General features: G+C 45.3%; 3 protein-coding genes across 26 annotated transcripts in view; 1 reads left to right on the top strand and 2 right to left on the bottom strand.

Moving 5' to 3' along the window:
- Positions 1-246: 246 nt before the first annotated feature.
- LOC144132598 (flavin reductase (NADPH)) lies at positions 247-17,179 on the bottom strand. The gene is made up of 5 exons (XM_077665126.1): positions 17,039-17,179; positions 11,760-11,921; positions 9,558-9,647; positions 3,104-3,235; positions 247-2,043 (listed from the first exon to the last, which is right to left on the bottom strand). Exons 1-5 carry the CDS (start codon positions 17,121-17,123, stop codon positions 1,892-1,894), a joined length of 621 nt encoding a protein of 206 aa, XP_077521252.1. The 5' UTR covers positions 17,124-17,179; the 3' UTR covers positions 247-1,891.
- On the bottom strand, positions 14,571-15,767 carry LOC144132599 (methylglutaconyl-CoA hydratase, mitochondrial-like). Its single transcript, XM_077665127.1, has one exon. The coding sequence runs from the start codon at positions 15,580-15,582 to the stop codon at positions 14,659-14,661; it is 924 nt and encodes a 307-aa protein (XP_077521253.1). The 5' UTR covers positions 15,583-15,767; the 3' UTR covers positions 14,571-14,658.
- A 242-nt stretch (positions 17,180-17,421) lies between the features above and the next one.
- Positions 17,422-20,311, top strand: part of hppy (MAP4K3-like protein hppy) — a 161,918-nt gene continuing 159,028 nt past the window's right edge. For 12 of the 24 annotated variants that reach the window (XM_077665123.1, XM_077665122.1, XM_077665116.1 and 9 more), the window contains exon 1: positions 17,812-18,048. In XM_077665123.1, coding sequence (XP_077521249.1) covers positions 17,944-18,048 — 105 coding nt within the window. In that variant the 5' untranslated portion in view covers positions 17,812-17,943. Of the gene's footprint in view, positions 18,049-20,311 lie in introns of all 24 variants that reach the window. The other 12 variants (XM_077665125.1, XM_077665124.1, XM_077665119.1 and 9 more) reach the window with 3 other exon arrangements.

Here is a 20,311-nt window from a genome sequence, read left to right as displayed (position 1 = left end):
AGCAGCAGCGCGTTCTTCGACGACTGCCGAGCACGTTTGTTGCTATCGTCACCATCAAACTTTTTAGTTCTCTGTGAGGGCAATTCAGCGCTGTAAAGAATTCATTTCAGCGCCACATCACTTTGCTCATCTATTTTTGTAGACAGCGCTGCAGTCGCCACTACGTGGCAATAATGGTATTGGTGGAAAAGCTGCCTGCATGCAAGCGGCGGAGGACATGCTACCACGAGCTTAATCACAATTAAGCCCATTGCTGTAAATATTTATTCACTACATTAGCAAACTGACATTAAAAATCACACTCTCTGCAATGTGTAGGATGCTAAATTCGCCTGAAACAAGGACACAAATGATAACACATTCCTAAAAAAAAGTAAAAGTTGTGTACTCAATTGCAACTGTGCAGTTGTGCACGTGCTGCATTAAACGGTTCAATCAGGTGGGTTTTGCATAAATATTGAATATTATAGTCCCCTGCAAGTTCATTGCAGCACGAGTGTAATTAGGGTGCAACTGGTGGAGTGCAGCAATCAGTAAGATGTCAATGACATACTGGCATAGATACCAGCAGCTTCACTGTATTACACACCTAGAGAAAGGAAACAACCCTTGAAGATAGATGGCACAATAGGTGGATTGTTTTAATGTCCCGTATATTGTCATATATTTTACCATCAAAAAAAGTGCTCAGCCACATCATACACCTGTAACAATAATGGAATATATCATGTTTCATAAAATACAGCAACAGCAAGTACATCAGAATCAGGGATCGAGAAAAACCTGAAAAATGCCATATATCCAATGTCACGGGAATTCTAATGATAAGTAAATTAAATCAGCAGCATTGACAAGAATTTAATGCAATCTGCAGACACCTGTCTCTTTTCAGATCGTGCCACCTGGCATTTATTGACATGGTTTATGCATCACATACAATATGATAGCACCGAGCTGTGTATGCATGTTTTCTTCACTATATCCTCATCTTGTCTGCATTGTGTAAATCAGGCCTACAAATAAATTAGTCCAGCAGACTACTTTTAACTTATTGACATTTGCTCAACTAAATTCATCTTCGTAGAATCAAATTTGACCAGTATGTCATATCTTGAAAGCAACAGCACTGCTGAAAAAAATTAAAAAATACTTTGAACTGCTTCAAAGACAATACCTTCCTTTAACTGTTTCAAGTAACAAGGCTCATTCCTATTACAGGTATTTGGCAATCATTGCCAACATAATGTGCTATGGTGAACAAAAAAAATACTGATCTCTTTTGCGAGAAGGGACTGTAAATAAAAGCAGGGCTATAAGAACTGCTACGTCACACTGGAACACATCTTTCAGTTGAAAAAGGCACAGTCAGACTCATTGCATATCAAATAATACAGACCTAAATGCTCTGCAGAGCTAATGCTAATGACATTGAAAAGAACTGGCTTGGCAAGTCAGAAGTTTTTGCACATCAAGCAACATGGATCCAGTGCATAAACTTATTCCCTCAAAGGGCTTCTACAGGGCCCTTTACTCAAAAATATATACTCCTTATTTCAAAATATATACTGTTTATTTAAAGCTTGTTATGAGGCTGGACCTAGCAATAGCTATAGCTATGTGACACTAACAGCTCAGGGAGAAAATGCCATGGCCATCAGTAAATTCTAAAACTTACACATAGCAAAATTTACAGAAGAGCACATAGTACATATCTTAAAGATATATTTAATACCTGTTGCATTTGCAACACGCAACAGTTAAGTAGGAACATTTGTATATAAAAATATATGTTCGAAATGCACACATGTGCATCAGTGGAATTCATATCATGGAACAGTAGCAAACAAGGGATGTTCCCATGAAGCACAGGGTGTGTGGGCACCACACCCCATCAGGCTGCTGGGTAGCCAATGCCAACGCTGTGTCCAATGTGCTCATCCATGGTGAGAGCCTTGACGAGGATCTCGGCCAGGTCGAACTTGGAGATGACTCTACCGACAGGGGCGTCGTTCACCATTTTGTAGCCACCACGTGCTGGCTCATCTGCCAAATCAAATATAAAACAGATATTGCATGCAAAACAACAATCTTAATTGTGTAAGAATGGTTAGTGTTGCAAAACATGGTGATAAAAAGGTTTATCATCAGTGTGTGTTTTGTGAGCTGTGTAAAGGTGTTCGCAGCTTATCTTTAATGAAAGCCACCGGAGCCAGTACTCTGTAGAAAAGGGGGGAGGTGTCGCAAACTCATCTCACTGTGGGGGCTAATTTTGAAAACTTTTGTCTGCCGCTAGCCAGTAAACAAAAAAAGAGAGTAGGGAGCGCACCCCTCACGCCGCCTGCGGCAACTTCACTTCTTTTGCAATCTTGGATGTAGCGAAATTCAAGATTCAAAGCTGGGCACAACACGGAGTTGGGTTTGCACAGAAATCACGTCTAGCCGCAAGTAAGGCACAGTAAGTAATCGGCCTGCATTAAACAATGAACAGCGATAAAGAGATGCAATATGGGTGTCAAAGAAACCAAGATGTCACTGCAGTGGCACTTCTGGAAGAAAGGGTGAGACATTTTAGGGTCAGCGGAACTTGTGTTAAGACCCCTGATAAGAAAAAACTTTGAAGCACTCCCTGTCGACTTTTCAGTGCATGAAACATGAAGCCTGCACATGTGGCACGTGCTTGAGCTTTAAAACATTTTTCCTGCCACCAGAAGCTTCAGTTCTTAAAACTCTTCAAATCATTACCACCAGGACCTGAAGGCATATGGAGAAGTGTTGGAGAAGACCCAGCTGAAATGCACGAGGAAATCACTGAACTACCGATGCTGGGATGTCCACAGAACAAATTAAGGAATGAACAAGCTATCACATTGTTTCACTATTACACTTTACCTGCATTATAATCTTCCTTCTCCACAAACCACAACATGACTTTTGGCCAGTAGTCCAACAAGTGCTTATGCTCTTTGTGAGCACAAGAAAATGAAGAACACAGAAGTGAAATGAAAATAAATGAAAACATATTAATGAATCCAATGTCTGCATGACTGCACCATATTGCGATGGGCGGGGCACAAAGACGCAAACGCTACTGACAAAGACGTACCTGCAATGTGTGGTGGGAAGATGGCGACCCACTCACGGTCGCAGGTCTTCAGTGCTTTGTACATGCGCTCATGGTCTTCAGTCACCGGTATGAACTGTGATGGAACCTTGGCACGCTCCCAGAACAGGAACGCTGCATGCACGTCGATCGCAATGGTGGTTTAGGACAACAAGTACCTCGAACCCATGTATTTTTGAATACAGTGTACAGTGCCACCCGTTCTTTGCATCACTCCCCTCTTTCCTTCCTTCTCCTTGTCCCTTTTATTTCTGCTAGCCACAGCTCCCATGCTTCAGGCTTCAATGGCAGATGCCATGACTAGCGACACCTTTTCCATCCATTTTTATTTTACTATAAACAAAATCAACAACTAACAAGTACCAGACAGAGGTACCAGGTAGTGCAAGAGAAGTGCAGATTGAAGACCTCTTTGTGTGGCCTTGAAATTAATTCCTCACAGCAAGAATAAATAAAGCACAGGTACCATATAACACTTGGAAGCATGTTTCTGATGTCACACTCACATGCTCACATCTAGCCTAGAAAAGGTGAAGGAGTAATGCTACAGGTGTTAGAAGAATGACGCATCTATTTGTCACTGAATGGTCACATTGCGGCCCTAAAGATATACTAAATGAGCTATCCAGCACTCTGTTACTCTACTCCAGAGTCGTAGAGAATCAGTAGTTGCACGGTGCAATCATGAGCATCTTCTTACATTTCCTCCCACCTTACCCTGCTTGAAAGCAAAGAAAAGAGCACAATGGATACTCTAAACAGTAATGAGAATGTATTCTTTTGGTTTATTGAACTGCTGCAGACTGACAGCATTGAATATAAGTTTCTGACTAAACTATCTTTGCCACAACTTCTGGCTTTACTCAGCAAGCTGCAAATATGCAACAGCTTCAGCAGCCAAATTTAGGCAGCTGAAATTTTGATCACTGGAGTAAAATTTACAAAGATTGTTTCATGCTCCAAAATAGGAATGAGAGGAACTGTGCCCCTGCTTCCATTGCTGCCACATTCTGCACCCCACCATGCAAATGAAGACTGAGGAATAGAGTGGTCCTGTGTAATGCACACACATTTCAGTGCTGAATGACAAAATGCTGAGTAAAGAGATTATAGTACCATTGTGATGAAAAATTGGTGCTGGCAGTGTCAATTGCATTGAGAAGTAGTGAGCGGTTTTGAACCTCAAGGGCTGCTGATGCTGGTAGTCTATCTGTTCAGCGGCAATGCCAAATAAGTGTGAAAGACAGATGCCACAAGTTTCGTAATAATACTGGTGTTGCAAAGGGTGCCAGCTGATGCATTACTTTACTACACACTGAATGGAAGCTAAAGATGAAAGTGTCTGTAGTTTTTTTTTTTTTGCAGCAGCTGATATCTGGTTGCCTTTTTTCTCATAAAACAGCATTTGAGAACACACAAAAAGCGTACCTAAATATGCCCGGTATGTGTGCTAAAAATAGTATTGGGTTGAGAACACCACAAAGACGGACAGCAGGTCTCAGCATTTTCTTCAATACTGTCATGTTTCACACCAAACAGCACTACACGTCCAATATAGCAAATCTACCACACTACATTGCAAGCACCATATCAGTCTCCTTTATAAAATTTGTGCAACATGCCTGCATGCTATACTTCATGAAAAAACTGAGTTTATGGGGTATTAACGTCCCAAAGTGACTCAGGCTATGAGGGACACCGTAGTGTAGGGCTCTAGAAATTTCTACCACCTGGGGTTCTTAAACGTGCACTGGCATCGCACAGTACACGGGCCTCTAGAATTTCACCTCTATCGAAATTCGACCATCGCGGCCGCGATCGAACCCGTATCTTTCAGGTCAGCAAATGGGCCACCGCGGTGGCTATAATGACCAAACTGGGACACCAGCATAGCCATGACTTTATTGATAGATGATTTCAAGGGATCAGAATAAACATATCAGGTTCCAATTATATTATCCAAAAGGGGAACATGTTGAAATCTTCGGGCTTTTTTTGAGCAGCATGCCCAGTTTGCACACAAAGAACTGTCCGTCCTTGCAGATGCATAGCAATTTCCATCAAGACTTCATATCTCCACATCTTGACCCAACACTAGTTACAGGGTTTGAATTGTACTGCTTTCAACTCACTCCTGTCATAAGAACGTAGCCAATTTTAAGCACTGAACACACTGCAGCTGTACCACAGCTGCTGTAAAACATGAAGATGTTCATCTTGAAAGTGATTTTTCGCGTTTCTGTTGCCCCCTGCCCCCCCCCTTCAATGTCTGAGTTGAAATGGTTCTATGCAAGAAGTTGCACATTACAGCACATTTTTATAGCACCAATAATTTGCAAACACTGCACCTTGTACCTGAAGATTTGACAAGGTTAGTTAGTGTGCACAGATGTAGTACACGCAGTCCTTGGAGGGGACATATGCACCAACCACAGTGGTAAGTGCACTCAGAAAAATAAGAAACAAGACTTTATACCACATTCAACTCTTTTGTTAAGTGTGAAATATTGTGCTAAAAAAGATGCAGCATTAACAATGAATGCCTCAAAAACAAACAGTGCACTGAATATTGTGCATGATTTAATGGGGCTGTACCACAACTATATAACACTAGCAGAACTTAAATATACGCAGCACTGTAACCTACTTATATAGGCATGGTAATATATATATAATCATCAGGTGAGAGTTGAGGTCAAGCAGAATTTCACAAGCTGCGGCAGTTTCTTCCCACACTTCATCCACTTGCTGCGACAAATGGTGCCATTGTTACTCCGACGAAAATAGGCTACCATGGATTCAGTACGTGCTCCCAATTGTTGACTTTATTTCGAGCAACCTTTTGTGAAGCAGTTGAAAACCTCGTTCCAAACTGGCCCTAACCCTTGGAGACCTCTCGCACAAGTATTCTAACCTAGAGTTACAGGATTCTCACATGAGTTCGCCTTGCTGCCAATCACTGCTAGCCAGGTATGCTGGCTCAGTGGTTATATGGCACTGGATCCTAAGCTTCAGTTTACAAGTTGAATCCCAGCTGCAGCAGTCACATTTTGACAGAGATAAATAAAAAATGTGCATGTATTCGAATTTTGTAGCAAATTGTAAGCAATTCCAGGTGGTGTTAATTTAGAGGTCTCCATTATGGCAAGCCTTAAAGTTAGTTGCGCAGCTGTGTATGTAGAAATGCATTGACATGCCATCATTCCCAACATCATAAAACCGCTCTCAAATTCGTATCAAAGTCAAATTATAGTCATATTACGGATTACAAAAAGCTAAACTGAAAGTTTTATGCAGTGATGCTTTAGTCATTTGTTTTTGACACGTAGTAGAGACCTGCAACATAAATTACAATGGTCTTGTTTATTCTGTGCATGCTGAAATTGCCTACTCAATGTGAAGATCCATGAAAGTGCCACACACTGATTGAACCTCTCATTTCACAGCACTACCCATCTATGTATTTCACTGATGGCAGTTAAGCTTTGCATGGTCAGACGATAAATGAATATAAAGCTTTTCACTGTTTCCTATGAGTGATCACCCAGTACGGATGCCATGGAACCTCCTACCCCACTATTAACTTACGCCGACATACTTCAGCACTTAAAATTATCCCGTCGGGTCTACGCTCCGCGAGCTAAGACACTAACAAAGGGGAGGAACCACACCTCCGAAAGCTACAGACCAACACTTAAAGCAAACCACGAAGACTACACGCAATAGATCCGGAGTCATTTGACTCACAATAGAAATTCTGTGCGGAGAAGGCGGACCTGCACCATACGGTATGGGCCTTCCAATGAAATCAGGTGGTCACTGTTAATAACCAGCTAACGCAGGAGGGGTGGGGGGCAGCTCTGACCAGCTCGGATGAAATGAGTCAAAGATAACTAATCGAAACACCAACGGGGTTCCGGACTGAGAACTCCAATCGCTGCTACGACCCCTTAAACAAGTTTATTCAAATGTTTTCACCACCACCATCACAGTAGATTAACAAAAAATTTGGTGAATGTTCCACAGCTGTTAATGGGTAAATGGACTTGTCCAAGCTATTGTCAGTACACATGCTAATAATGATGAAAATTAAAGCATGAGAGGTAGCTGTATCTGTGGCCCAAAACCGAACATTAGAGAGGGCATCACCCCAATATGGATTGAGCACATGCGAAGCTACTAATAAGAGTTAATGAATGTTATCTTGAAGAGGGTCATTTTAATCACTACTCTCAAGGCCAGCAATTGCACATGGTGAGGACTGCTTAAAGGTCCCCTTGAGCAAAACATTCCAGAGACAAGATGTTTTTGCTACAGCCAGTTATTAACAGACTGCAACAGCAGTTGATGAAGTCAATTTCTGAGTGTGATTAGAACGCAAAAAAAAGGCTGCAGAATGAAAATAAAATGATTATTTGAGTGCAGCATTTTCGCTATTCATTGTGGCTGTCACTAACCACCTTTCCTCGGGCATTAATATGCCTTACAAGTTAAGAATTCTGGAAAGATGGACACTTTCGTGAACCAGCAGAGCATGGCAAGAAGGAAATATTAAGAGAGACACATGATAACCTAGAAAAAATTTTGCTTTCTGACCCCCTTGGCCTCTTGCTTCATTTGCTGATTCATTCTCAACAAGCCGAGGTGCTCAAGAATGACAACACCACAAGCACATAATGGAGTCCAGCTTTTATGACTACCAGAACTTTGCCTCCGGCACTTGCACAGAAAGGCAAGTGTGAGAACGGTTTAGATAAAATGGCACGAAACCACACAATACTCTACTCTTCGTCGTTGTGCCATTGCTCTAGAAATTATAAACTCGTGGCTGGCTTGCCTGCTAGTAGCCGCAGCGGTGGCTCAGTGGTTAGGGCGCTCGGCTACTGATCCGGAGTTCCCGGGTTCGAACCCGACCGGGGCGGCTGCGTTTTTATGGAGGCAAAACGCTGAGGCGCCCGTGTGCTGTGTGTTGTCAGTGCACGCTAGAGATCCCCAGGAGGTCGAAATTATTCTGGAGCCCTCCTCTACGGCACCTCTTTCTTCCTTTCTTCTTTCACTCCCTCCTTTATCCCTTCCCTTGAAGGGCGCCGCCGATATATGAGACAGATACTGCACGATTTCCTTTCCCCAAAAAACAATTATTATTATTATTGCCTGCTAGCATTACTGTCAGGGCTTAAAGTGAGGGGCTCTCGGGGAGGTCTCAGACCCATTGCCAGTATTGACAAGGGATCTGAGACCCACCATGATATAATGTAGAGACTGCATGAATCCGAAGCAAGCTACCATATTTCATTCTTCTAGTCAGTGGTAGCAGTCTGAAAATTTCTTATCTATAGTTTTGAATTTTTCACTGTGATTTTTAGTAAGAATCATTAACATGTTTTATGAATGCAGAAAAATAAAAAGTCGGCAGCACTATACAAAAGCTGAAAGAAAAAGGGAAACCCGTGCCCTCACACCATGAGTTTGTTCAGAGCTGGCCACTCAGCTCCAAGGCAACACAACAATGAGCATGCACTGGCAGAGCATGGGATTACTTCTTCCAGGTCTGTTGTCATAAATCGAGCAAACAATGGCCTTTAAAGGTGATTTCTCCACCAGCCGCTTTCTCTCTCTCCCTCTTTATTCCCCCTGCACATATGCTGGAATAACTAGAAACACCCTTCGATGGAGCCAGACTTTAAGCTACATCAAGTTTCCATTGTAAGTCAGTTCTAGAGGATTCCGCACAACTATTGCGGTCATTGAACTATGGCCCACAAGCATACCGCAGTTATCCAGAAATGTTAGTATGCTCAGTGGTGCAGCAAAGTATTAATCTTTTGTACTGACAAAACTGAGTCAACTTTTTAATCTACAACACACAGGCACTGAAGCGCAAGAAAGCGTTGATGACAGCACTTAATTCTGTGCTCCTCTCAGCAATGCACTGTTGTCACAGATCAAAAGAGATAGAGTCATCATTAAGCCAAGTGCTGCCAAAGCATGCGTGTTTTGTGCTAGTAGCACATGTAACCATTCCTAACTATTTTCGTTCTCGCCTCAATTCAGTGCTAGCTGCAAGCTCCATTGCTGTTCTGGGTTTGAAGTTGAGAGCCAACAGGATGCAAGGTAACAAAAAATGATGTATACATTACAGATAAATGTAAAATATCATGTTGAAGATATAATCAGCTAATACCAGCTACAAAACATCCTGATGACTGAAAGTAGATAGCGAGGTAAGTTGGTGTGAAGTATTTGTTCTGGAATCACAGCGCATCTGAAAAGCAGTAACACCAGGAGTGACAGACAGGCGATCACTGATAGACAGCTCAGCATTTTCAGTCAATGCCTCTTTATCTTCCATTGTTCTCCCATTAGTCAAACACGGTGCATTCAACAATTCCTGATGAAGTTCTCTTTCAGATTCTGGATGAAGTTCAAGACTTACATGATATGCAGACAGAGATGCGCTTGACGCCGTGGTCAGACATTGACTGTAGGATGTTCTTCAGCCCGTCGGACAGAGCTGTTGTTGGACCTGGAAGAAGTATGGAAAGGGCATCAGGCTTCCTCTTCATGGTTATATGAAGACATTGAGACAAGGATTACCCGCACACACAGTATACTAATCCTTGGACCTGAATTTGGCGGTCAGCTCAAAACGTTATCTGAAAAGAACGAGTTAACCTCTAGCCTGCTGGCTTCACCTGAGCTATGCACGCTGCTAAAACGAAGACATTAAATCACTATGTGCACCTACAGGCGTCATGTACTGGTCACCTCTGAGCTTCATGCAGTATGGTCATCTACAAACTAGCCTTGACTGATGGAGCGATGACCAATCACTATCGGTGACACTGTGCAGATGAGTTCAGCTGTAGCAAGAACCAGAAATAAGGGAAACAATGGCACAAGAGTGCAAACAAGCACTCCACCTTACTATACCATTTTCGCATTGTTAGTTTGTGTTTGCATGGCTGCACAACACCGCCAGTAGGTTTTGCTGTCATTCAGTCAGTTCAGATTAGGTTTTCCACAACAGCACTTTCCCTGGGCAGAGACCTACTGCATGAAACATTGTTCAGAGAGATATTAGATTTTTAGAGACAATAGTGTCACTTTGCGGCAATACATATTGCATGGATTGCTTATCCACTCTTTCTCAGTGGTTAATTCTATTGACAACAGAGCTAGATGGTTGACAGTCTAAGGTAACAATAGTGCCAAAAATCAGCAAATATACAACCTAATACATTGAGTTCCAATGGCATCAAGTTATGATGGTTATCCTTCTTCCTTACTATCTCAAATAGAGGGCAAGAGAATTCTCCAGACTTACAAGTTTTAACTATAGAAGGCAATTTGTCTATCATATGAATGACAGAACTCCGCTTGATGTGCAGCTGAACACAATGCATTTGTGCGCTCTGTCATGCTGACTGATCAACACTTCTGACTTTTACTACACAAAAATATATAGTTTGAATAGTTTTCTCTCCTTTCTTGGTAATCTTAGTTTGCTGGATAGCACAGAAGGACGCAAACAAAGCATGTATACAATGTTCCTAAAAGTCGGCCAATTGTTTGGTTGAGATTTATCATAGTGTTTCTTGTCTTCATTCTGCTTTTTCAACAATGTGCAGATTGTGCTATCCTTTCCATTCATACAAGAACTCACACAAGAAAGTAGGCTAATGGTGACCCGTTGTCTCCAGTGATGATGGGTTGGTTTATGGGGTTTTAACGTCCCAAAGTGACTAGGGCTATGAGGAATATCATATAGTAAAGAGCTCCGAAAATTTCGACCCCCTGAGGTTCTTTAACATGCACTGATATCGCACAGTATATAGGCCTCTAGCGTTTTGCCTCCATTGAAATGTGACCGCCGCGGCCAGAATCGAATCCACCTCTTTCAGGTCAGCAGCCAAGTACCATAACCACTGAGCCAGCACGGCGGCATCTTCAGTGGTGAATCATGGACTGAACTTGTGATACAAACAATGAAGTCTATTCCCTTCACTTGACACAACCTCAGCCACACAAACAGATGTAACAGCAAATGAAAGCATTTCGATGATGATTTGACCAAGGGCAGACTTATGTGTCGCTCTTGGAGGCGGCGGTTGGCAGGGGTGGCGCCATTTCAACCATGTATTTTATTTTTACTTTCTTAGTCCAAAAAAATAGGCTTCAGCATGGTTTTCCTGTGAAAAATTCCTTGCTTAGGAGGGGGACTGCCTCCTCAACCCCACCCATTAAATCCACCTCTGGATTTGACTGCAAAAGGGCCGTTTGATTAAGCAGCACCATGTCCAACATGCTTCGTCCACTTGACGAGGTGTCAAAGATTGATTTTTCCAAACATTTCATCTCAGAGGCACTCAGTACTAATAGAGGAGAAAGCTTGAAACCACTGAAAAACTGGTAGGCCCTGGGGTTTGAAACCTCTCGCTTACAGGGTGGGTGCTCAAACAACTAGGCCACCGCTGAGGCCGCATTAAGGTATTTCAGGATCCACCTGCACAACGGCTGAGTTCATTAGAGAAGAAGCACAGCATTGACATTTGTAGAGGGATGCACAGGGTCACTTGAGAGGGAGGGCACACTTGCACAAGAATGCTAAGCCAACTTAGATTCCAAGGGGGCTTACTCAAGTCATTCCTAGTGCCAAGGACCACCACGACCCCGTCCTGGCCTTGGACAGCCTTGTCAACATCTTCCTTCTTCAGCACATCTCCCACAACCACGTGCTGGGCTGCACTTTCCTTGGGAAGCCGAGAAGCATCTCGCACAAGGACCGTCACCTCATAACCTGCGAGACGATTTTTAAAGAAAATGCTCAGGCAGGTAGGGCAAATGCATCGTTGTATATGAGTTGGATGAGGACTTCAATTCTGCAAGCAAGAAGACAACGCCTGAAAGTTTAAATTGCTTGAGAAAGATTGTAGAGAGGTGTACTAACGTAACTGTGACAAAGTGCTGTCCACATTGCTGCCTGAGCAATGCTCAGGCACCCTATGCTGGAGTGATGATGTCTGTGAAGCATAGTTTTTGATAGAAATAGCCTGGCTATAATCGTGAGCACTGCTGATTCTTAAATGGTAATTCCTGTGCAGTGATTTATTTTTGCATGCACTTTGATGCTTTTTGTACCAACAAAAAGTAAATGACAATGAGCATTGCAAGCAGGCTTTTAGTGTTCCTGCTTGCACTACCACTTTCCAATCTCCTCAATAGTATGGGCATGTAAATGACGCATTGCAAGAGCTTGACTGTGTTCTAGCTGAGTGAAATCATCAGCAATCAAGACATTTTGATGAAAAAGATAGTTATAAAATGATGGTAGAAATGATAGAGCCCGTGTAGTGAAATTTCGGCGCACATTAAAAAGTTCACAGTGATAAAGGCTTAGCAGTCTACTCTGGTATGCCTCAAAGTATAGTTGCAGCCCTGCAATGTAAAAATTTACCCATTCTCTTGCGGTAGTAAGGGAACCACTGCTGCATTTTCAGGAATTTTAACAACAGAAATATCCATGCCAAGTTGAGAGCACCCAATTCTAGTACATACCGTTTTCTTGACAAGCCTCTCAACTTGCCTTACTTATATTTTTCTAATGACAATGAGTAATAAGTATGATTCTATACAACAGTTTAGCAAGCTGCGGAAACGTTACCTACAACTGCACAGAAAATGAAAGCATAACATGATGGCAAGCAGTTTTGGCAAATATTTGCCATGCTAGGTAAAACATTGTAAGGTGGAAGTGTGGAAGTGACCACACCATACCTCTTTAAGAAAGAGACCTGAATGTTTAAGACTGCCTCAGCTGCTTTTTCAAAACTAATTGAAACCACCAGCATCAATTTTTGCAGTCAGTCACGTGGCACAGGTCACTTGTGTATGCAGTTGGCAGGACCCTCCCTAGAGTGTCAATGGTTCCAGTGTAGCTTGAATCTGTCGCAATTGCAGCCCAAGCACTCAAGCGCCAACCACATGAGGCAGTAATTCACAATGACACACCACATGATGAGCTGAGGACCACCGAGCCACTGTCACTCAGGTTCCGGGTTTACTGAAAATTTTGCCCACCACATGAAAGTATATCGCGAAGCTAGCCAACAGCAGCAGGCATTGCAGTGTGTAACAAAAGTAAAAAGAGTGCTAATTTTAACGCAAACCACACAGAAAGACCAAACAGGAACAGCGCCCATTTTGTCTGGTCTTTCTGTGCGGTTTGTGTAAAAATCAGCACTGTTTTTACTTTTGTTACACAACGTTACACCAACTAGCCCAGCAAGAGGCACTGTTATAAGGCATTGCAGGTAGAAGATATGCGACTTCCAGTCTGTTTTATGAGCGAAGTTAGTTTTTCTAGACTGCTTTCAGCAAAGAAGCTGCCGATGCTCACTTTCACTTTGTCATTACCTGTGCTCTACCCATGCACCTAAACAGTTCACTGAAAGCGTGTAACAAGTTGTGGAACAGAGAAGGATGCTGTAGTGTATGTGTCTGGCTTATAACAAGTCTTAGCACTTCAGAAATGTGCAGTGTTCCTTGGGTCCACATTTTTTGTTAACGCAGTGTATTAAAGAAAAATTTTCATCAATGCTTGTATTGTTCATGTTATTAACGTCTTGCAAACAGTATTAGCACAGTTATACTCGTCTGATAATATGAGATGACTAAACACCAAAGCGGCCACAGCCGAGCAACACTGTACTGCTGCCAAGTCTCCACACTTCGTGCAGCCCACCCAAGCGCCGCCATACGGCTACAAAGGAAAGCTGTACAGCTTTCTCAGAAACTTCACAGTTGAAGAAAAATTCGTCCTGGTCCCGGGTTTGAACCCGGGAGCACTGCTTCACCAGAGCAGTCGCTCTACTAAATGAGCTAACCGGGGTGGAAAACTTATGGTACGGCAAGAGCGAATTGATCAATAATTCGATGTAGGAGCATTGTTGGTCAAACCAAGACAAATTTTTCCCTGGACCAGGACAAATTTTTCTTTAACTGCAAAGTTTCTGAGAAAGCTGTATAGGTTTCTTTTGTAGCCGCCGTATGGCTGCGCTTGGGTGGATGCCAGAGAGTAATTACTCCCTTATTAGAAACCTATGCAATGACTGTTTTCTTTTGCATTCAGCTTTGCATCTGCAGGTGTCGTTGTATTGGCAAAATGTTTATGACAGGTAGTCATGTTTCTGATGTACATTATGCACAAAAATTCCGATAAACCAACTCTTGGACTTACTTTTGGGGATGATTGTTTGAAAGTGGCAATGACTGATTGTGCAGGCTGTAAAGACTGGTAGTTTGTTGCAAGCAAATGATGAGGAAATGCTGATGTATTTACCACAACCTAATCAAGCCCCCCCCCCCAACCCGAACACCAAGAGCACTACTTGTTGCTATTTGGTACAAGCACGTGCAGCACTGCACTAAGAAACAAAGGCATGTCATGAACATGGTTGTAACAAACACAACATGTACACCTTTTATTCACCGCATAACCGCTGTTCGTTTGACGGTGCGAATCCACTCGCCACACTTCACTCTCCAATGTAGTTTGGCTTCCTCTTCTCCTTGAAGGCGGTGAGGCCCTCCACCCTGTCCTTAGACTGCGTCACCTGCACGTAGTACGCCCTCTCGTAGTCCAAGCCATTGCTGAGGGGCACGTCCATGCCCTTGTTGATGGCCAGCTTGGCCATCCTCAGGGCAATCGGCCCCTGCGGCCTGATCTCCTCGGCCAACTTCAGCGCCCTCTGGAAGGCGGCGTCGCCCTCCTTGTTCTGTTCGACCACGTAGTTGACCAGGCCGATTTCTTCGGCCTGCTCGCCGTCCAGCACCCTGCCGGTGAAGATGAGCTCCTTAGCCTTGGCCCTGCCGACGACGCGGGGCAGCCTCTGGGTTCCTCCCGCGCCCGGGATGATGGCCAGCGTGGTTTCGACCAGACCCATCTTGGCCGAGTTGGAGGCCACTCGCAAGTCGCAGGCGAGCGCGAACTCGAGACCACCCCCTAACGCCGCCCCGTCCATCGCCGCGATGGTGGGCACCGGAATGTCGTCCAGGGCGACGGTGGCGCCTCGGAGGCGGGCCACGAAGGGCCCCACCTCGCGGACGGGCATGGCTGCGCGCTCTTTGAGGTCGGCGCCCGCGCAGAAGACGCCCGGCACCAGGCTGCGCACGATGAGGACCCGAAGGGAGTCGTCGTACTTGAGGCAGTCGAGGGTGGCTTCGAGCTGCTTGAGGAAGACGCGGCCGATGGCGTTCTTGGCGCGAGGACGGTTGAAACCGAGCACGGCGATGCCGGCGTGCTCACCGCCCAGCTTCTCGACGACGATCTCGTCCGCAGACGTGGGGAAGGAGGCGGCCGGTTCTTGCTGCGAGAGGTACCGGCGGCCGCTGCAGCAGCTGCCACGGAGAGACGGAGCACGGAGCAGTGTGCGGACGAAGAGCGCCGACATCGACACCATGGCTGAGTGGTGGGCAGAGCGTGAGCGCACGTCTCTCTTTCCGACAATGCAGTCACACGGCGACCACGCGCAAGAACTGCCGGCCTCCGCGAACTTTGCTCTCGCGATGGAAGATAAAACGCGCTGTTCGACGTACTGTACCTCTGCACGCCGCTGCTGCTGCCACCACCGGAAACGGGTGACAGCGAAAGGGCAAGGGCGCAGAAGTCACACTTCTCGTTGGCTCTCTCTCTCTCTCTCGGGAAGAGGAGAGGTAATAATTGCAGTCAAAGTCTTTCTCTGATGGTTGTACGAAGTTTGAGATCAAAATTTTGAGCGTTGGACCACCAATTCAAAATATATTTCTGGCGTCGCCACCATTAGAGCAAAATTAAAGTGAGCTATATTATCATAGCCCCCAAGATAGCAGCAATAAACTCGATGGTCTGAGTAGTTACATAGTAATAATGACGGCTGTTTTAATAGCTTTCGCGCTTTATATAAGCTAGAAATAAACCAACGATTAAGAGAGCCGCAACGCCACCACGCTACACCACCGTGCACTACTCGATAACATATATGAAGTTACCTCACTATATGAGCACTATGCATCCACGAACAGCGCAAGTGTGAGCGTGTTTGCGTAAGTAGTTTTATTAAAATAATAATAAAAAGGCATCGCACAAAAGCGCGGACACAAAGAAAAGAGAGAACTGAAAACTTCCCGTCAGTAGCCGACATCCATGACCGCTGACGTAGGCCAGTACGATCTCCACACACAGATCATAGAGTACGCAACAAAACAGACGTAGCACAAATTTATGCAAACTGCGGCACCCGCTACTCGGCGCAGTCTGAAGCGTACGCACAGGTCTCCTGTTTTCCCATTTTGTCATTTCCTAGCTCTTTCTGTCGTTTTTTTTTATTTTTACAAAGTGCGTAATGTGCACCTTACGGCTGAAATCCGTACAACCCTCGGCCTAGGCACAGGTGGCCGACAGAAAAAAGAATCGATTGGCCCAGGCGCGCGTCTGGAATTGCGGTTAAAATGTCTGATAATAAAAACACGGAACGTGCCCTGAACTTAAAATAACATTTAATAAACACATGCACTTCTGACGCTGTCGTTACTCCGTGCATGACATACACGCTACTCACACCTTCGAGCTATAAACAGTGCAACAACTTCGTCGCATCAACGCGGTCGAAACATACATATATGGCTGGCGCCAGCATCGCAAGACATTGTTAACGCATATTTTCTTCTCGAACCGCTCAAGCTTAGGATATATCAAATGCAAAGGAAACAACTGCTTCCATAGGCTATCATCAATCAAAAAACACGCCGTGTTCAGAAATCACAAAACTTGGGTCAGGATCGATGGGAGTTCGGCCCACTAGGGCGCTTTCCTCCGACCCAGCGTCGAGTTTTCAAATTCACACCTAAGAGTTAGCCAGCTTAAGAGCGCACACTTACCCTGTTTCAACGCGTATTCCAGGACTACTTGACCCGTAAAACCAGTCGATCCGAACAACGCTATCTTCTTGATGGTGGGAGCCATTTTACACGCCTACTTTCGCTCCGATTGCAGACCCCGTGCTGCAGACGAAAACAAGTGGTCACGTGGCTTAGCTCATAAATTAATATTTGCATGCGTAAGCTAATGAGCAAGACAAAAATTTATAATAAGCTAAAATATTTGCGAACAATGCTTTGTTAAGCTTTTGTGAAAGATTTTTATTTGCAGTACAAAAAGAAAATTGCTGACTCGTGTCTTAGAAACGAGATGGCGGCACACTCGCACTAGTCGGCAGGCGGAATGGTTTTGTTTTTGTTTCGAAAGGGGAGGAGGCACGAGCAGAAAAACGACTCAGAGAGCACGTTTGGTGGGTCGCTGGCGGTGCAAGGCGCCAAGCAGGATCTGGTCTCGCCGGCACTTCAAAAGAAATTCCCGTCGCGGTCGCTGCTGCCGGACGGGAAGCAGCAATTTTCATTCCACGGCGGCTGGCGGGCGACCGGCTGGCACGGAAAGACGGCTACCACGGCGCGCATGACCGGAAGCCCAGCCAAGCCCAGAGCCAAGCCCGGGCGATAGCGAGGAGGAGAGAATCCGTTCCGTCAGTCAATCCAGTGGTCAGCCTGTAGCAGTAAGCGAAGGGATCGTCGACGTCGGTGGATATCGGGGAGCTGTGTTTTTTCGGCTTGTGCTAGCCTGTGTCGGTGCAAACGCGGCAGCAATGAATGGCCTCTGAGTGACCCAAACGTCCTGTGCGCGTTCTCTGTTGTGCGTGGTGCTGGTGATCGTGGTCTGGCAAAGTGTCCTCTCGCTTCCCGGAGAGATGGATTCGTGAGAGCACCATGCTGATGAAGCTGGCCGGCCTATGATGGCATCCCTGTCACCCTCGGATATTTCACGGCGAAACCCCCAGGATGAGTACGAGCTCGTGCAACGAGTCGGCAGCGGGACCTACGGCGATGTCTACAAGGTGCGTAGCCCCGGGCATGCCGACCCGTTCTCTTATTTTTCTCACACCAACGTCTTTCTAGGCGCCTCAAAAAAACATCGCCTACCAAGCGCAGGCTGCGTAGTTTGTTTCCGATATCGCGAGTGAAATTGTTAACTCGATCGCGTTTCGTCCCTCGTGCCAAGAAAACGACCTTTCCTCTTCGATTGCAGCTCTGCAAAGTCGATGGACGCCTCACCTAGTCACCTGAATACGGCGCAGCAACTCGTTTTTATTTCAGTTCTATTTTGTTTCGCGCGATTTCGTAATGACCCCTCCCGAGCCTCCTGTTTGACGCGGACGAATAATTACGCGTTCGTTCTGGCGTCCCTTGCGTCTTCGTCATCATCGGTAACAGGACTCGTCGAGGCGGCCCGAGTAACCAGTCAGTCAGCTGCCCTCCCCTCCTCTCTTTTTTTTGCCCCCGAGCAGTCGCTGGAGCACCCGTCCGTATCACGGCTGCTGGCGCTAGCTTTGCTAGGCCTACGACCCTCTCTCCACGGACGGTTGTTGCACCTCTTTTTGCTCGACTACGCGCAGACTTGGCCTTTTTTTAGTTACGCTGTGGTTAGCGACGATTGCATAGTTCGACAACGACTTCTCGAACCGTGTTACCGGCGTCACCGGTACTCGAAGCGGTCTCGTTTTACCCTGCCCGTCCGTTTGGCGCGAGCTCGCAGTCCATGTTGACATCCGTGAACCGAGCTCGGCGGGTTCAGGCGTATGGAAACTCCTTGAGAGGTTTTCGTTTTTGTGCTCGTGTTTTGGATGGAGCCGGGGCTGCGTTCGCAGAGTTCTGGCACCCTCGGGAACGCGCTAGCTGGCTCGCAAATCATATGACTCGCCGGGGCGGTGATTGAATTATGTAGAAGGAAAAACGAGATCGGTTTCTGTTTATCTTTGTCCCCTGCGTGGCTGCGCCGGCGAAATTGGCTCGATAGCGGGGAGCGATACGGTCGAATCACTGCTATGCCCGTGGCTCGTAATCGGCCGTGGCAGAGGGGCCTTTTCGTGAGATAAGATTGTGTGGAGAGCACTCGCTGTTGCGATGGCGGCTTTGTTTTTTGTCAGTTTTTTTTGCTGGGGGGGGGGGGGGGGGGGGGGGGCGGGTGTGGTTCAGGGAGGAGAGGTGTTTTACGCCGTATGGTTTGATGGCGTGCGAATTTGCTGGTTCGGTTTCTCCTAAGACATTGGAGGCGGACAGCAGTAGCGGTGTATTAGTTCGCAGAAGTGCAGAAGCTGTGCAATTGACCGATTCTTAGTTTCTTGAAAACGCATTGTTTAATTACAAGCTACAGGAAGCCCTCTGAAAGGTCCAAAGGGTGATTCGAGGCAGTAGGTGAAACTTGGGTTAGTTAGCGGCAGCAAAATGACACTGGGTTAGGAGGAACGGAGGCGTTCTTGTTATGTAGTGACAGTGTTTTATGACTTACCAACTGCACTCCTTTATTCACTTCACATAAAGTCGCAAAATCTGTGGTAGATTTTACATAAGTGCCTTTTCCGGTATATGTAGTTCCTCATACCTGGCTTCTCGTCACTAAGGGGAGTCCCATCTTTGTCAAGCCTGTTTTTGTACTTTGCAAGTAAATGGTAAACTTGTTAGTACTACTAAATGCTACGGGTCCCTATAATGCAAGTAAAATATCATTGCTTGTTCATTTGAAGAGTGTATAAGACCCCTTTGGCTACTGCTGCTTACTCTCAACATCCCGATTAGATTTCGAGAGGTCATGTGGACTTCGAACTGCTTTGTGATTACCCATATGACTTGTGTGTAGTGCATTACTCAAGTTCTCACTTTCCTCCTCACATCATTTCATAATCGTTATTATGCATTTTTCTAGTCTATACCAGTTTTGAGGTGCCACCAACAGCCTCGTCTTTGGTGGAATCCTCAGCTGAAACTCATTCAGGCAGTCAAATGTGATCCAGATGTTGGCAGTCACTGGCTTAAACATGTGCATTCCTAAAAGATGTATCATTCAACAGAGCTTTCCACAGTGATGATCCTTGGAATATACATTCACTGATGCATCTTTCATTCTTCAGAGCCTTATTGTTACAGCCGTCTTCATTGGGGGTCCTTGTTGTTCCTGCTTTAATGTGTGTGCTGCTTTTAGGCCAGTAATACTGTTAGTGCAGAAGTACAGTTCTGCAGAGAAACATCTAATTTCTGCTACAGGTAACCAATCGCCTTTTAGAGCAATATTGAGGATTTCAAGGGGGGTAAGTGCCATGCCAC

The sequence above is a fragment of the Amblyomma americanum genome, chromosome 5 (assembly GCF_052857255.1).
Source record: "Amblyomma americanum isolate KBUSLIRL-KWMA chromosome 5, ASM5285725v1, whole genome shotgun sequence".
Taxonomy (NCBI): domain Eukaryota; kingdom Metazoa; phylum Arthropoda; class Arachnida; order Ixodida; family Ixodidae; genus Amblyomma; species Amblyomma americanum.
Note: the sequence above shows the minus strand (reverse complement) of the source record. Positions and strands in the feature narration are given on the sequence as shown.

What these genes read in the sequence shown, in the direction of transcription:
- LOC144132599 (XM_077665127.1), bottom strand. Translation starts at nt 15,582, where the DNA reads ATGGTGTCGATGTCGGCGCTCTTCGTCCGCACACTGCTCCGTGCTCCG.
- LOC144132598 (XM_077665126.1), bottom strand. Translation starts at nt 17,123, where the DNA reads ATGGCTCCCACCATCAAGAAGATAGCGTTGTTCGGATCGACTGGTTTT. An exon ending in TGGCACTAGGAATGACTTGA is followed by an intron (nt 9,648 to 11,759) that starts GTAAGCCCCCTT and finishes TACTTCTTCCAG; the next exon opens with GTCCAACAACAGCTCTGTCC. An exon ending in CATCTCTGTCTGCATATCAT is followed by an intron (nt 3,236 to 9,557) that starts GTAAGTCTTGAA and finishes ACGTGCATGCAG; the next exon opens with CGTTCCTGTTCTGGGAGCGT.